The 14,629-nt window shown below is 32.6% G+C and overlaps 1 protein-coding gene and 1 long non-coding RNA gene across 2 annotated transcripts; one reads left to right on the top strand and one right to left on the bottom strand.

The window, feature by feature from the left end:
* Window positions 1-262: 262 nt before the first annotated feature.
* LOC133180492 (beta-1,4-galactosyltransferase 7-like) lies at window positions 263-6,269 on the bottom strand. Its single transcript, XM_061315008.1, has 5 exons — window positions 5,754-6,269; window positions 4,947-5,172; window positions 4,203-4,286; window positions 2,770-2,874; window positions 263-1,855 (listed from the first exon to the last, which is right to left on the bottom strand). Exons 1-5 carry the CDS (start codon window positions 6,074-6,076, stop codon window positions 1,661-1,663), a joined length of 933 nt encoding a protein of 310 aa, XP_061170992.1. The 5' UTR covers window positions 6,077-6,269; the 3' UTR covers window positions 263-1,660.
* A 462-nt stretch (window positions 6,270-6,731) lies between these two features.
* Window positions 6,732-11,679, top strand: LOC133180484 (uncharacterized). The gene is made up of 3 exons (XR_009720336.1): window positions 6,732-6,858; window positions 9,979-10,054; window positions 10,595-11,679. It is a non-coding gene; the product is annotated as an uncharacterized LOC133180484 (long non-coding RNA).
* The last annotated feature ends 2,950 nt before the right edge of the window (window positions 11,680-14,629 follow it).

The raw sequence follows: 14,629 nt of genomic DNA, 5'->3' as shown, positions 1-14,629 counted from the left end.
AATAAGAAGTTCAACATACATGTAATATCACTCTCCATAATTCAGACAGATCTGTCTAAAGAAAAATAAGCAGTTATAATGTTACTCTCGATGATTCAGATATATCCAAACGACAGATTTATATGTAACATTCTAACATACAGGAATATATGAGAAGTCATCATACAAAATGTACGTATTTGTTTATTGCACAAAAGTTTTCAAGTAATAAATGTTGCAAAATATAATATATATATGGTAATAATTCTAGAAGAAACTGTCTTTCACAGAAAATCAAATTACAGAGAAGGTCTTGGTATAAAAACATTTTCATCTAAAGCTTGAAACATTCAACTTTTTCTGTAGAAATAAAACTTTGTTTTCAATTTCTAAAAATCATACATTCATAGTTATATTATTGCACACAGTCCCTTTTCTAAAAGAATATGCCCAAAAAGTTTGTCTGTTTTATCTGATTTGGTTCAATTACAAATTTGAGATTCTTTGATATAAAGAAACAGCCACTTCTTTATCAAATAAAGCTTTAGAGAATCCAGGCACTTGTTGCTGCTGATTTTTTTCACTGCTGTAAGTTCCCAGTCTTTTGTGACTTCATCTACAGTGCAAGACACCTAGTTTATATATCATCTTTTTCTAAAAACAACACTCTGGCTTAGTTTGTACAGTAGCTGTTCAATCGTAATACTAGTATCACTGTGGCTTAGTTTTTACAGTAGCTGTTCAATCGTAATGTCACTGTGGCTTAGTTTGTACAAGTAGCTGATCAATTACAATATTTGGCACTCATTGATTTCTTTGATTTTTAAGTAGTTAGTACATACACATTCTGTTTGTAAATCAACAAACTTTCACTTCACACTCTCTGATATGCATTTCATTTTCTTCAAGAAATGGATTGCGCATAATAAAGTTCATAAAGGTAATGTATTCTTATGGATACAGTAATTAGCACTATAAATGTTGTGTATCAGTTGATTTCATGAAGAGAGCTGTTGAGAGCTCTGATTTAAAGTCCTTTTTCACCACACAATAATTATGGCAACCAGTTGCAATGAAAATATTGTGCATCAAGCTCTTGCACCTGTAAAGAATATTAGATGCTGTGCTGCTAGCATTATATCAACAGTAGCAAATTATTTGGCCTTGAGTGTTGCCTTCTTGATTAATGCTCCAGCTGTGACAAACATCAGGTCTATTTACAGACTTCTAAGAGTCCTAATTATCACAAACAGGCTGTACTCTGTGGTATTAATTATTTCTATAGGCAGGCATCCTGTGTACAACAGTCTAGTGCTTTGTACTCTATGATATCAGTCCTTTGTACATGACCCCTTTACAATACGATATCAGACTTTGTATATGACCCTTTTACTCTATATCAGTCCTTTGTACATGACCCCTTTACATTACATTATCAGTCTTTGTATATGACCCCTTCACTCTATGATATCAGTGCTTTGTATATGACCCCTTTACTCTTTGATATCAGTCCTTTGCACATGACCCCTTTATGATACGATGTCAGTCTTTGTATATGACCCCTTTGTAGGGATACTTTGTATATGACCCCTTTGTAGGGATACTTTGTATATGACCCCTTTACTCTATATCAGTCCTTTGTACATGACCCCTTGGTATGGGTACTTTGTGTATGAACACTTTACGGTATCAGTCCTTTAGATTTGTACACAGAGTGGTACTGTGGCTTTAAACACCATGGTGTGGCCTTTAAATCACAATTCAACACAACACTGATAATTCTGGCAGGTGCCCCCTCCACTGTGATGTCTACTCGGCTCTTTACAGTATAACGGACATTACTGGCTCCTGTCTCTCTGTCAAGACGACTTGTTTTCTAAAAATAGAGAATAAATTTATTCAACACAATGAACATTATTAAGTGTAATAAAAAGTCTCACACAGATTAATCAGATGCATGATTAAACAGAAATGTTGTGGCCTAAAAAGGTCAACATCATTTTGGTTGAAGCACTCTTGACTTCAAATGAAATACATGTATAAACATGTCATATATCATAACACTATGTTATAAGATTAAAAATTTCAAAAAATGTCTTTTGACAATATACCTTTCATTCAAATTCAATCAAGCCAGAATTTAGGCCAGAATTTACCATGACCTTTATTTGTTCAAGACAAAATAAATCTGACATCCTGACTTTTGTGTAAAGAAATGTTCCTGCAGATATTAAAGCAGATTCCACAGAATAAAAACGTACTATCAAATACTACTTTGAATAATTCATATACTGGTACATACAATGTACATTAATAACAGGCCCCCTGAGTTATATGTAAAACTCTATTTCCCTATTGTGATCCCACCATAATCAATGAAAATCCTTGAAACTGCACTACACTAGCATATTTTCAGATATACCTGACCATCAGTAGCCCAGATTTTTGTAGAATTTTTTTTGATATATTACTGCCTAAAACTTTAAACCAAAACTATACTAAATATCCTACTACATTAGAACTCGCTTAAAGCAAAGTGCCAGGGACCAACAATTTTGACTTCTTATAAATGTAATTCATTATATCTGTTCAGAAACCATGGGTAATGAAAATCACTTTACCTTAAGCGTGAATTCATTAATATTTATGAGAGTGTTCGTTATAACTGTGTTTTACTATATCTCTAAGGAAAAATACATGTACCGGTAGTTAGGCTAAAATGTGATTTTAAGACTTTAATCAGACTGCTGGCTAAACGTTTTTCTAAAATTAAACTATAAAATAGCAGACCTGTGTTTGTCCAAAATATCTGTAGTTATCTCGTGGGCGTTTCCTTCGGTTGTGGATGTGTCGGAATGTCTGGTTACCTGTGGTGATCCCCTCTGGTCTCTCAATCTGTCAATTAATTATCTTTGTTATATTTTCAAAAGTAAACATGTTATTCAAAAGTAAACCATTACTTGATGGATCAAAATTTCAGACTTTAATTATTTTTAGAAGTCCTATGATTTAAATTCCTGGTAAGTTTCCTCCATCTCTGATTAGATTATACAGAAATGATTGATTACGATTGGTTATCAAGTCATGCAAAAAAGATGCATAACTTTAAGCATGGTCACCATCCATTTCTACACCTGATCATACACATGTAGTAATAAAAGGTTTTATAAAATAGTTCGGGTTTGGGATGTATATATTTGTATACGTCACGATCAGCTGATCACTGAACTACCATATCAAACCAGTTGTGAATTTACTCTGGATGTATACAGAATGTTGACACCTGTCCCATCCGGAGTCCACAGCTCAGGTGGGTTGTAAGCTACGTTACCCCTCACCATTTTCACAAGTTATACTAACTAAATATTGTACTCCCTTATACTAACGCACTTCACAATACACCTAAGTTGATGAAAATGTAATGTCATACTTATGAGCACTTTTGACACATTTGAAACAAATTTTACAGGAAAACACACTTTAGAGCCCTCTATACACTGCACACTAAATTTTGACTTAGTGGTATTTTTATGCAGATAGAGTAATCTGCCCTTTGATCAAAAATAAAATAATTGAAATGTACAGTTTATTACTAAATTTGTGATCAAATTAAGCATTCATAACATTTTAATCGGCCAAGATGAATAGATTGAAAACTCCATTTGCAGGTATTTTGCTCACTTAATTAAGTAAACAACAGTGCTTTCTGTTCATCGGTACTTCATTGTCTTTGAACATTTTTCCTGGGGGTAAATGCGAAGTACCCTATGTGGAAAATGTAATAGATAAGCTCTATATTTACACCTTTACACACTATAACAAAGTGCCAGGGGTGAAAATTTTTATTCATTATACATGTTATATACATAACTCGCTATATTCCTTAAGTTCACAATTTGTTTTAAAAAGCATGGGGAATGAAAATAACTAGTTACTGAGTATAGTCATTCTAGTTACTTAATGTCATTTAGCTACTGAGTATAGTCATCCAGTTACTGGGATATTAGTCATCTACTGACTGTTTACAGTCATCTATTTACCAGGAATAGTCACCTATAGTCATCTATTTACCAGGAATAGTCACCTATAGTCATCAATTTACCAGGAATAGTCACCTACAGTCATCTATTTACCAGGAATAGTCACCTATAGTCATCTATTTACCAGGAATAGTCACCTATAGTCATCTATTTACCAGGAATAGTCATAAAAATAAACCTTACCTCTAGTGCCTGATGGTGCATTCTGACGTAGAATTCATCATCTTCCCTTCCCCAACCCCAGAAACGATTAGACATGCCATTCGTCTGAAACATTTAACAAAATAAATACTAAAACTTGAAACTTTTTTCAAAGATGTACATGTAAAAGACATTTATAAAACATCTAAGGATCCATGTGTATTACATTTCTATCAGTATAACTTTATTTTCATGTTTGTTTCTGCAGGAGGAAGTCATATACAGTGTGACATCAACTAGACAATTCTAATATTTAAGCTCTACTGTACACAAAAATAACATTATTTGATAGGACATTACAATAATCATTACTTTGAAAATGTAATGACAGATTGGTAACTAGTATTGTCATACAATGTTAAATTTTTGTGCTATTCACAACAGGGTTCTCACTATGATTTTGCTAACTTGAGTCCCAGGACTCAAGATTTCTGACAAGGTTGTGTCCCAGCTAAATTTGATGCGTCCCAGAAAAATTATGTTGAGTCCCAACTGAATTATTGCAGTATCCTTCCATCCAAACATCGAAAAAAATCTTTCATTATTTTAACAGTTTGTTTACGAAATATTAACATATTCAAATATGTAAACTGGTGATGCATCCAAGCCATATTCTAAAATACACGCGTAATCAACTGCCATAAAAATAAACTTGGTGTTTAGAAAGCTAAATTTAACTGTGTCACAAGATTAAATTTTTTTCTTGAAGCTTTAAAAGGCTCTTACACTGACGAAGGCATCCCTTGTGAGAAGCAGAATCCCTCCCACAAACTTTGGGTAGTGATACAGGGGGTGGAGCTCTGGGGAGGCGACATGATAGACTCCTGTCCGGGGGTATGGGTAGGTTATGGCTGGATTCACGGGTACCAGATCAACGTCATGCATGGCAATGTAATCACAGTCCTTCTGACTTTCCAGAAAACCAACATTAATGAGGGATGCCCTGTTAAACCTGCAATTATAATCATAATCCTCATAAGATTAGTGTCTCAGAGATAAAAAGTGCTCTTTTTTGTGCGCAATAAATACACACTTTTTTCAATAGGTGGCGCTGTAGCTCTCTGGTAGTCCATCCCAATTTTTTTTCAGACCAGCAAGCCACAGATCTGCATCTATAACTAATAAACTATTGCTACATAATATTTTAAAAGTATGATGCAATTAAGGAATGTTTTTAAGTTTTGTGTGAGTTATTGGTGTGTAAATCACAGAGACTTGTCACGTTGGCATATTTCATGAAGCGCCCTAACCAATAATCCACACTAAACTTAAAAACATTACTTATATTTTCATTTTACAAGTTTAAAAGCACCAGTAATATACTCAATATTTAAATTTCTTGCTGCCCTATATCATTACATTTTTATTATTTACGTCTCTGTAGCCTCATTTTGACGTCACTTTAGCACGAGTTCACCGTGTATATTTCTGCGCGTGAGTATACACAAAAATGACTTTCATATCAATTTCACAGTTAATTTAGTAGAAAAGCAGAGCAAATGTAAATATTAGATTTTAAAACAAAGTATATACCTATAGTCATCCACCTGATTAATCACAAAAATCTGATGGGCGGTTCCTTGTTTATTGAGAAAGTTGTGAATGTATGGCACAAACTCCAATAACTCTTCAAATCTGTCTCTGAAAGGAACCAAGATAGCCATCTTATGGTCATCTACAGTAGCTACTGTCCTTGGCTCTTCGTTTTCATGTTTTCCCTTATTATCAAATGGTTGCTCTGTGTCTCTCTGTAGTTTAATCATGAGGAAGATCATAAATAAAAAACACACAATCAAACCCACCAGAAATATGTTGGCTCTCTTCCTGAGTACCAAGCAACGGCTCCATGCTGGCATCGGTATGGATGATTCAAGTAGATAAATCTTTACAAACGAAAGATTATTTTTGTTTAGATATCGTTTATAAAAGACAACTTGAGCACCTATCCATCTGACTGGAGAAAAAAGTTCTGGCGACACTGATGATTTGTATTCACCCTAAAGCTAGTGAAAAAGTGATTTTTCTGAATTTCTCCAAGCAAACATAAGTGATTCTCAGAAGGATTCCATGCATCTAATGTGATTTTACCATACTTAAGTCTGTTGATGCTTGCGTTTTTTTTTCTTCGGATTCAGGATAAAAACAATACCGGATAAATAACTTTGCTTGCTAAAATTCGAACGGAACCGACTTTTTACGGAAAGGCAATTAATGCAAAAAAGTTGTATTTTAAATAATGTTTCTTACTTTAGGAAGAAAAAAATAATTGTATGAGGTATCCAATTACTGTACTGATATTATGAGGCCTGATGATTTTTTTGGGAAAAAAATTATTAAACGGCTTTCTTGCGGACTTTGACCCCCCCGTTCACGCAAAAAGTAAACACGACCTACATATTTTATCCAATGAGTAGACACGTGCCACGTGAACTGTGCCTTTCGGATACCTTCTGCGACATGACTTTATGTATATTCAATGAAGAAGCTAGAGAACACCGAACAATAGAAAACGTGATTAAATAATATTAGCATAAATGTGACAACAAGGCCATATGCTCACCTACTGAAGGCGAACTGTGTAATTTCTGTTGTTCTTTGCAATCCAAACAAAGACGATTACCGTGGATTAACGTGCTTGGTAAGTATTAGGGATTATAGGGATTAGATAATGCCATTTATATAATATTGGTAAGGACTGCATGTGCAGAATTTCACTAAGATCTAGATAGCCTAGTTCACAAAAGCTAACAAGTGCATTGTGTTGAGATGCTCAAGCAAGCCGGCGATATGGTTAACTTTCTTATATATTTTTTTATATTAAGTAAATTGAAATGATTTGCAAAAGCACTGTCCTCCAGAAGAATATTATAGACTTTTACAATACGCACAATTAATACACACAAGTGAATCTGACTGGGATTAATAATTTAATTTACTACTCATTCACAAAATTCGCATCATAATAAATAAAAATTTGAAAGAAGAAAAAAATGAAAAACATTAAAAGGAATATTTAAAAGGAAAACTTTACATTTTATTTAATTTCTGAGCGCTAACAAAGTTTGCATCATATTAATAGATAACTTTAATTATAACAGTGATAAAGAAAAGTAAAAACTAAAATTAAAGTCATATATGGCGTATTTATGATAAGTTCAGACTAACTAAAATTAAAAGGATCTTTCTATTTGTTTTATTACTTTATATAAATTTGGACTTTCCAGTAAATTACACAAATTAAATCAATCAAGTTTCATAGATATAAGAAACTTAAAACAACAACCGATTCATTTAACGACTCCGCATTAAATATCAGACACAGTTTTAAGTCAATTTAGCTATAGAAACGTGGGGTTATTCATGTTCAAAATCGGTGAAAATTTTAATTTGAACGTAAATAACAAATGTCGTGTTCATCTACACTCAATCTCGTATTTTTATTTTTTAGCTCAGATACGCCATATATAGCTTTAAGTATCAAAAAGGGGGGGGGGGGGGGAACGTGCATTTTACTATTTGATTCATTGGATAATGTTATAAACTAAGTTGACTGTGGCATGTCAAACGTTGCAATATTTGATCTTTTCCATTTATATTGTATAATTTTCCATTTATATTCTATAATTCTCCATTTATATTCTATAATTTTTCATTTGTATTGTATAATGTTTATTTGTATTCTTTAATTTTCCATTTGTATTCTATAATTTTTCATTTGTATTGTAAAATTTTTATTTGTATTGTATATTTTTTCATTTGTATTGTATATTTTTTCATTTGTATTGTATAATTTTTATTTGTATTCTATAATTTTCCATTTGTATTCTATAATTTGCCATTTGTATTGTATAATTTTCCATTTGTATTCTATAAATTTCCATTTGTATTCTATAATTTTACAATACAAATGAGAAATTATACAATACAAATGGAAAATTATACAATACAAATGGAAAATTATACAATACAATTAAAAATTATACAATACAAAGGAAAAATTAAAGAATACAAATTGAAAATTATGCAATACAAATAAAGATTATACAATGCAAATAAAAAATTATACAATACAAATAAAAAATTATACAATACAAATGAAGAATTATTGAATACAAATGAAAAATATAGAATACAAATAAAAATTTTACAATGCAAATGAAAAATTATAGAATACAAATGAAAAATTATAGAATACAAATGGAAACTTTTACAATACAAATGGAAAATTATACAATACAAATAGAAAATTATACAATACAAATGGAAAAGATCGAATATTGCAACATTTGACATGCCATAGTTGACCAGCTGACCAGGATAATTTTAGTCGGGCATGCATGTACATGAACAACGCATTCTAACTTCGTTCAGCCAAAAAAAAAAAAAACAAAAACAAAACAAAAAACAAAAAAAAAAAACAAAAACAAAAAAAAAAAAAAAAAAACAAAAACAAAAATAATTAACACAAAACAAAACAATACAAAAACAAAAAAAAAAACAAAAAACAAAAAAAAAGCAAACAAACAAACAAAAAAAAAAAAAAATTGTTAATTTTTTAAGCCAGCGGGCCCCCTCTCATCCCCCTTCCAGTCGCAAAAAGGGGAAAAATTACGAATTGTAAAAATTGCATGTACAGTTATCAAAAATATAAAGATTTTGAACATGATATGGATACTGGGCTTGCTTTTCTGCTATTTTTTTTCTTTAAACACTTCATATACAGCTGTACTTCTCCGCGCCCGAATACTTGGTACATTGCTTTTTTCACAAATCGGTTTACATAGGATTATCTGTAATAAAGTACCCACCTATAATGTATTTCATTCGTCTTTTCCGCAATTTAAAAAAAAAAAACAAAAACAAAAAAAAAAAAACTCTGTTACGCGTCTTTTCCATTCTGAACATCCTGATATATTTACGTATATTTAGATGTTGACAGCCACTTTTTCTTTCTTTTTTTTTTTTTTTTTTTTACTTTAGCACGTTTCAGAATTATTCTAAGAATGAATTTGACCGGTAGACAAATTAGCACATAATTTGATTTAAATCTTCAGCTTGCACTTTAACATTTTAGGATTAAATCATTCTATCTGCAGATCATAGTCTGTAACGGTATTTTACATTCCAAAGACATATCCTGGCTAAAATCTTACTTCCACTTCCCCAGGGTAAGCAGGAGGCAAAACTTATATTACCTGCATTTTTCTCTTAGAGAGGCAGTATGTTTTATTGCGGAATTGCTTCAGGATTTTTTTTTTGTTCGCGGAAAAGTGGAAAAGCGAAGAGTTCAAAATATAAATATTATAACTGAACGATTTCTTAGAAAGTCGCTGCGGGGCGTGTGTATCATGTAAATATTAATCCATATTTATCCAGCAAAGTATTAATCACCATCAGGCATAACCATTACTTGTTATATATATATAAACAATGAGCATTTCTTAGAAGAAAAGACAAAGACGGTCGTTTCCTGGTACGCTGTACCTGCACACGGTGAAGGCGATACATTTTACGTGCATAATATCATTAATTTGCTATTTCCAAGAAAAGTCCCCTTGTCTTTAGATTTCGAAACTTCTGTCATAAAGTGAATTACAATGTATACGTAATATTTGACAACCTTTCGTCTTTGTCCTTTTGAATGCTGAAAACCAAGTGGGTTTTAATAATGATGTATTGTGGTGTAACGCATACTTATGAATTCATTGCTTTTTCACACTGAAGAACTGTTGTATCGTTTTTATTTTTGATGTAATAGGAACAGCTGGCTGAAAAATCTTAATCAAAATGGTGAAAGACATTTGCAAAGAATGCAGGAATGGTGTTCACGCGTGGTAAGTTTATAACCTTTTAAAATAATCATATTTATAATTCATTTTTATGGTTTGAACATATTTTATTGTCTACAAACTTTACAAATGGGATTGGGCAAAAGTTCTTAAAACTTAATATGCCCTCTCCCTACATATGAATTATACCAATCATATTTACAATGTATATGGGTTTCAGCTTAAAATGAATAAAACACAGAAAAGCATAATAATTAGAGGAACATTATACAATACACAACATGTATAGAATTTGCAAGAAGTAATTATTGCATCAACCAAAACGACCTGACCATTTTATATATCAGTAATTAAAAATTGTCAAAGAAACATTTGATTTAAGTATCGTTTAACCTTGGACGAATCTGTGATGTCAGAAATGTTATAAATCTTAATTTTTATGATTTTCTTTTTTTTGACTTTTCGTCAAAAATTTGTATAAACTATGCCAATTTACCAGCATCTCAAGAATCCTCTAAATATAAGCGAGTAAAATGTAACGAAGCTGTTCTGATACGTATATTTTATGCGTCAATGTTTTTTCAGTGGCAGTGAACCAAAACAGAACGAACAGTACCGACCACCGCCCCCGTGTCACCATGGTCACAACAGAGAAGACACAGTGGCCGCCCCTAACACCGACAAAAAAGTCAACACATGGGGCTCATTCAAAAACAAAGACAATTTTTTGGAGCTCCATTTTCGCTGAAGGATTTTGAATATTGAATGAACTTTTTACTTATGGAAATGTAACGGAAGATTTTTTTTAAAAGAGAAGCATCAGAGTAGATGTATATGTATATATTTAGAGTAAAATTACGGGTTTATTTGTTTAAATTGCAATGCAAATATAAATATTTAGTACACTTTTTTTGTACAATGTGTTTGTGTGTGTGTTTGTGTGTGTGTGTGTGTGTGTGTGTGTGTGTGCTCGGGCGTAAATTTTTATAGTAGAGTTTTAAGTGGGTTTTGAAATGCTTGATCTGATTTAAGAATATCCAAAGTGTTCATTTTATATTAACAAGTATTTGCTGAAACAATGTACGGTATAATCTATTTGCATAAAAAATTTAATTTACATTTTGTTTTATTTGAAATTTTGTTTCGTGTTATGCGATGAGTTAGTGTCGGATTTTCCCTTACTTTTATCTCGGAATCTTACTACAAAATACACACACAAAAATATTTTTTCATCATTATGCAAGATATATTTTCTGACATTTGTAAATTATCTTGATGATTGATATAAAACCATTTTAGGCTATAATTTTAATGTGACTTACATGTTTCATGTATTTATATAATAGCTACTAAGATAAATTAATTTTTTTTCACGCTTTTCAAAACCAAAGCATGTGCGGATCCCCCTTGAATTTGCACCATCACCACCACGAAATAGGTGTTTGTCACCTTTGGGAAATGGATGCTTTTTTTTTTTTGCTTGTCAAGAAATTATTTTCTTGGTTTAATACGTTTGGGTTTTAGTTTTTTTTCTTTGGTTGGAATTTTTTTTTTTTACTGGGGTGGAACCCCCTGGAAAAAAAAAATCCTGGATCCGCACCTGCAATGTACTAATTTAGATATTTGTGATTTCATAATTTTAACAGGAATTAAAAGTTTCATCCTCTTTACACTTATTCTTGTTGTACGTTGCTAACGCTGTTAGAGAAATCGTACCAGTTCACGGTTTGTTAAATCGTTCTAGGCCTCCTGTCGGTCCATTAAGGAATTTTTTGACAAATGTTAAGTAGAATCAGTAATTAAACACCGCCACACCCCAGTCAATCTCGCCCCGTTTATTCTCGCTTTATGGCGTTACACAGGAGGATACACTGTACAACGATCACGTCAAAATTTTCAATAATGTTGATTGAAATGAATTCTTTCTTTGAATTTAGCAACACTCCGACAGGAGGTTTTAAAAAATTGGACGCCACAATGATACATTAACTGACAAGAGAGCAGCTATTGAAATTTACCCGGAAAGTCCAAGGTGTAGATGTAACAATCCAATACTTCTCGATGTTTACCGATATTAATTAACATTTCAGACAAAAATAAGAGAGTTGAAATGGAAACTTGCCTCATCTCACAATTCCATGATACTTTTAATATTGACCCGGCCTTCTAGGCCCTTAGAAGGATGCTAATTGTTTGTTGGAAGGGGTTGAGCAATATTCAAACGGGAAGAACTGAAGAACACTTACCGGTGTTGTAGAGTAGGATTTCCCCAACAGCCAGCCCCTCCCCCCGGGAATCAGTACTCTAGAGTAGGATTTTCCCCGAGGGAAAAATCTCACTCTAGAGCCAAACTTCTCCCTCCTTCTCTCTCAGAGTAGGATTTCCCCTCTTTTATCAATGTTTACATCATATCGACAATATTTGGATACAAGTTTACATGAAAGTCAACTGTTTTTGTAATGGAAATATTAGTGTTTTAGACTCAAAAATCGTCGAATTTATAGTATGAAATCTTAGAATATGAAATTTTAGAATGTATAGTTCATATTATCCAGTCTCAACCCAAAATTTTAACTCGTAGGAAACTGTAAAATTAGTTACTTTTAGACTCGATATCTCAACACCCTACCGCGCAGCGGTACCTGTTTCTTCACGAAATTTAATATGTACATGTATATCAGGTCACCTTTAGTGATTTGATAATTTATTTGCCCTCTAAAGTCCACGTGTTTCATCTGTGGATCAATCTTTTTTTTTTTGAAAGATCGTGTGAGAAGATTTTAACTTTATTTTATTGATAGGTTCCACATGCCATTTTGTGTGTATTTGAATCGAGTAGTTCTGCAAAGGGATTTAAAAAAAAAACAACCCAAACCAAAAACAAAACAAGAAACTCTGTCTTTGCAAGCTGAGGCATATGTCTCTTCGACCCCAGTGTAATATTGGAATTGAAAGCAGAGAGCAAATACTTTCTTGAAGTTTTGCAAAAAAATTTTTTTTGTTGAAATAAATGATCAATTTTTAGCTCCACGTCAACTGCAGTTATTTTGGATATTTAAAAACCAGAATCTATGAAAGACACACATTGATCAGTATTATATGTACATGTAGTTTGAAATACAATTGGAGAAAAAAAAATCCATTTAAAATAAAATTCCTTTTTGCTCCCATATTGGATACATTTAAAAATTTGTCCAACCAATTAAATTGTACTAATATTATTTTTTTTTTTAGAAACCAGTTCGACCTGATCAAAAGAATAAGATTTTAATGCTTAAAAAGAATTGGTTGGACGATTACTGGAAAAATGAGATTAAAAATTTTCAATTTTCATACTTTGTATGTTTCAATGGAACTGGTCGCCACTTTGAAGAGGGGACTCTTTAACAAAATGTCGCCGCCTCTCTCATACATAAGTATAGCCAAAATATTTTATTGGGGGGGGGGGGGGGGTGGCCCTGGGGGAAATAGCACTGTATAACTATTACACAGAGTAGGATTTTTCCCCGGAAAATAAAACTTGATAAAACTAGAATCAGCCCTGTTAGAAGTAGATATAAAATCAGCCCTGTTAGAAGTAGATATAGAATCAGCCCTGTTGGAAGTAGATATAGAATCAGCCCTGTTAGAAATAGATACAGAATCAGCCCTGTTAGAAATAGATATAAAATCAGCCCTTTGGAAGTAAATATAGAATCAGCTCTGTTAGAAGTAGATATAAAATCAGCCCTGTTAGAAGTAGATATAGAATCAACCCTTTGGAAGTAAATATAGAATCAGCTCTGTTAGAAGTAGATATGGAATCAGCCCTGTTAGAAGTAGATATAGAATCAGCCCTGTTAGAAATATAATCAGCCCTATTAGAAGTAGATATAGAATCAGCCCTGCTGTAGTAGATATAGAACCAACCCTGTTAGAAGTAGATATAGAATCAGCCCTGTTGGGAGTAGATATAGAATCAGCCCTGTTAGAAGTAGATATGGAATCAGCCCTGTTAGAAGTAGATATAGAATCAGCCCTGTTAGAAGTAGATATAGAATCAGCCCTGTTAGAAGTAGATATAAAATCAGCCCTGTTGGAAGTAGATATAGAATCAGCCCTTTGGAAGTAAATATAGAATCAGCTCTGTTAGAAGTAGATATAGAATCAGCTCTGTTAAAAGTAGATATAGAATCAGCCCTTTGGAAGTAAATATAGAATCAGCTCTGTTAGAAGTAGATATAGAATCAGCCCTGTTAGAAGTAGATATAGAATCAGCCCTGTTGTAGTAGATATAGAATCAGCCCTGTTTGAAGTAGATATAGAATCAGCCCTGTTGGAAGTAGATATAGAATCAGCCCTGTTGGAAGTAGATATAGAATCAGCCCTGTTGGAAGTAGATATAGAATCAGCCCTGTTGGAAGTAGATATAGAATCAGCCCTGTTAGAAGTAGATATAGAATCAGCCCTGTTAGAAGTAGATATAGAATCAGCCCTGTTGGAAGTAGATATAGAATCAGCCCTGTTAGAAGTAGATATAGAATCAGCCCTGTTAGAAGTAGATATGGAATCAGCCCTGTTAGAAGTAGATATAGAATCAGCTCTGTTGTAGTAGATATAGAATCAGCCCTTTGGAAGTAA

This window comes from Saccostrea echinata, unplaced genomic scaffold (assembly GCF_033153115.1).
Source record: "Saccostrea echinata isolate AGI-Se365-2 ecotype Australia unplaced genomic scaffold, CSIRO_AGI_Sech_v1 ptg000001l, whole genome shotgun sequence".
Taxonomy (NCBI): Eukaryota; Metazoa; Mollusca; class Bivalvia; order Ostreida; family Ostreidae; genus Saccostrea; species Saccostrea echinata.
The sequence above is the reverse complement of the archived record's forward strand: the minus strand, read 5'-3'. Positions and strand labels throughout refer to the sequence as shown.

Bases quoted from the DNA above. Each gene is read 5' to 3' on its own strand.
- LOC133180492 (XM_061315008.1), bottom strand. From the start codon at position 6,076: ATGCCAGCATGGAGCCGTTGCTTGGTACTCAGGAAGAGAGCCAACATA. The intron at 4,287-4,946 runs GTAAGAGCCTTT...TAAATGTTTCAG, and splicing joins CAAGGGATGCCTTCGTCAGT to ACGAATGGCATGTCTAATCG. The intron at 1,856-2,769 runs GTCTGCTATTTT...CTCTATTTTTAG, and splicing joins GATATTTTGGACAAACACAG to AAAACAAGTCGTCTTGACAG.